This window comes from Schistosoma mansoni, chromosome 6 (assembly GCF_000237925.1).
Source record: "Schistosoma mansoni strain Puerto Rico chromosome 6, complete genome".
In the NCBI taxonomy this organism is placed as follows: Eukaryota; Metazoa; Platyhelminthes; class Trematoda; order Strigeidida; family Schistosomatidae; genus Schistosoma; species Schistosoma mansoni.
The window spans coordinates 19,429,389-19,432,571 of record NC_031500.1 but is presented as its reverse complement, the minus strand read 5'-3'; the positions used below and the strand labels follow the sequence as shown (position 1 = coordinate 19,432,571).

The 3,183-nt window shown below is 33.8% G+C and overlaps 1 protein-coding gene across 1 annotated transcript in view; it reads left to right on the top strand.

The window, feature by feature from the left end:
• Positions 1–1,684, top strand: part of Smp_077720 (putative annexin) — a 29,168-nt gene extending 27,484 nt beyond the window's left edge. Inside the window, exon 10 of the mRNA XM_018798529.1 lies at positions 1,427–1,684. Within this exon, the coding sequence (XP_018653462.1) occupies positions 1,427–1,549 (123 nt within the window). The 3' untranslated portion in view covers positions 1,550–1,684. The remainder of the gene's footprint in view (positions 1–1,426) is intronic.
• The last annotated feature ends 1,499 nt before the right edge of the window (positions 1,685–3,183 follow it).

Below are 3,183 nucleotides of genomic sequence, written 5' to 3'. Positions count from 1 at the left end.
AAGTTATGGAAATTTAGTTTTTGTTATGTTATATATATATTAAGTATATTTCTATACATTTTACAGACTAATGTATGATCTTTTATTATGGCAATCATTGTTACCTAATGATCGTCGCCTACGTGCAACATTAAAACGTCCAAATCATACTTGTCAAACAGTAGATTCTGTGACAGATTTACAATCGGATCATCGTTATTGGTTTTTAAGTGATCCTGCTCCTTTAGCCACTATCTATGCTCATCCAGATGCTGCACGAGCAGCCGCTGAACTTGAAGCAATATCACCAATTGGTTATTATAATGTAAATCATCACCCAAGTGGTTTACATTACCATTCAGTTAAAAGTGATGAAGAAGAGGATAGTGATTATGCTGAGAATGATTTAAACGAATTATATAATAATACTTTTAATATCAAAGACAATACTATTAGCAATCATTACACAAAATATAATAAAGAGGATGCAAACCGTTTTAATAGTAAAATCTCATGGTCAAATGATTTACGAAGAAATGTTAACAGTGAGTCATTTTCCAGGATTTGAACTAGCCACTTTGCAGTTTTATGGTAGGGTGAATTATACATGTCTAAAACTGGACGAAGCGGAAGACCTACCTTGTGAACTTTGGGTAGACCATATAGTCGTGGCGTGTTCGATCCGGTGGGTTTAAGTGAATCGTGTATACTCGGAGTGATTATTTCTTTATTTTTTAATTCCTTTAGTGAATTAGTCAACATTTTCTCTGTTTTCATATTTATGTCTTTTACGTCGTTGAGTTTCCGAAATTTAGTCGTGTCATTCAAAATCGAGTTCATTTTATCTATGTAATCGGCTTTGTCCATTAGAACTAGACCTCCTCCTTTGTCAGGCTTGCTCATGATTAGAGTGTTATCTTTCTTAAATATATGTAAAGCGTCTCGATGCTGTTTGGTAAGTGGATTTTTTATAGTATATTTACTATTCTTGAATTGTTGGCCGATGTCCACCAATGTGGTCTTAAATCTAGTAAGTTCATCCGGAGAGGTAGGGACCAAATCTGTTGTTTGTGTAAATAAGTTTTCAAACTGCACATCTGTATCAAGTTGATTTATTTTATTACTATAGTCACAAAATCTAGGGCCTCTAATTGTAATCTGTACGCTCACTCTGTCCTGGGAAATCTGAGAACTATATGGTAAATAATTCATTTGTAAAATGTCAATCAATCGTCTCAGACTTCATTGTTACGTCGTTTCCACATCAATTATTCTTTGTTCTCATTCTCTTTTCTTTGATCTTCTCAACCTTCTGCTACCGGGCATTGCACTTTTGACTAGTGATACATACTACTTTTATCTATCGACATCAGTAGCACACACCACAGTTTTCTAGATTCAATAATTTATTCTTACATATTGATATCATAATTTTTTCTCTCATTAGGTTGATATGAATACATTGAAATCAATGTATCGTGAATATTTTGGTAAACCATTAATTGAAGCTGTACGAGAAGATACATCAGGAGATTTTCGCAAGTTACTTTTGGCATTATTGGGAGAATAACTCTTTTTGGGGTATGAATATAAAAAAATGTCTCTGGGTTATCATTGGTAAATGACAAACTATTTTCCACTTCAACAATGAAGCTTCATTTTTATTTTATATCCTTATTATTATAATGAATTACTTGTAACTTACAGCTTGTTGTTATTTACCTCAAAGTAAAGTTTATGTATATCATGAATGTGAGAAGAGATTTATTGGTGTTAAGCAATTATAAATGTATGTACATATGCCAATTAGAGACTGACCAATTGCAGTCCTAACACATCGATGGGAATATTAAAACAAACAATACTGAATGAATTTAAACTTCACCCCATCGCACAAGCAAGTGGCTATCAGGACTCAGTGGTCGAGTGGATAACGCGATGGCGTTTGAAGCGAAAGGAGAACATCAACTCTGAGATGCGGGTACATCTAGCTGACGAGTCCCAAAAAGGACGAAACGCGCGTCCTGGATTCCACTGCTTGCCACTATCCATCTCTGCTTACCAATTATAAATATGTTTTGGTTGATTAATGAAGTAAATAACTCATTATTATTATATCTTGTCGGCATTGTGCCAAATAGAGAACAGTGATTTATCGACAAGATCAATCACGTGTAAAAAACCGTACGAGCAATCTACAGTCCTTATCGGTCCTATTTCCTGCATAATCCTACCAGTTGAGTCCATAACATCAGTCTCAACCTCCATGAGATGAATAATGTATTTCAAACAAACTGGGTTTATATACAAGTTAAACAGACCACATCACACCACACAATAGGAAATAACATGTGTACAAGTTCTAGCCAAAAATGACTTTGAATGTTGGAGACTGTAATGAATAGACTGGGCATAATTCAAGAATGTTAAATCGTATTATAATAGTCTATGGATCAAAATAAAGCCTATAATAAGAGGAATATGAATATGCATAGTTTAGTTGCTTAGCAATTATACAATAAAAATATATGTATAGCATTAGATCATGAATAGATCCCAATAGTTACCATTCATAATTCTCGTCAGGACATTATCTATATCCATGATTATGTAAAGGTTGGGATAGTGTAAGAGCATTCAATTTTAATAAAAAGATGGTACGTTTAAGCGATTACCCTCGAAACGTTGATAAATCAATCGAGTGATATCGGTAAACTTAATTTCATTGACAACCAGTGACCAGGTCATATTTTTATTTCATTCGTTCTTAAACAATCCTGGATCTTATTAGTACTATTGCTTTGAAATCAATGTTCTCCTACTCAAACAATTAAGTTTAAGTGTTGAATATTTACTTTTGCTCTCTCTACTCAATTTATTTGAAAGTTAAAAGTTGAATTCATGAGTCAATTAAAACTAGACTACCATGAGAAACCTGGAAGCACTTAACAGCTGTTTCGTCCTAATATGGGATGCGCACTGCTGAGGAATCCCATACTAAAACGAAATGGCCGTCCAGTGCTTTCAGGTTTTCCATGGTCGTCTAGCTTTAATTGACTCATAAACCCAACTATTAAATTACTACGATCTCCACAAGATACCTTTCTTATTGTCAAGTCAAACCTTAGTAAGGATACCTACTTAATAAGAATAAGCTCTATGACAGAATTTTAATGGACAGTGCTTAAGATTAAAACAAAAGCT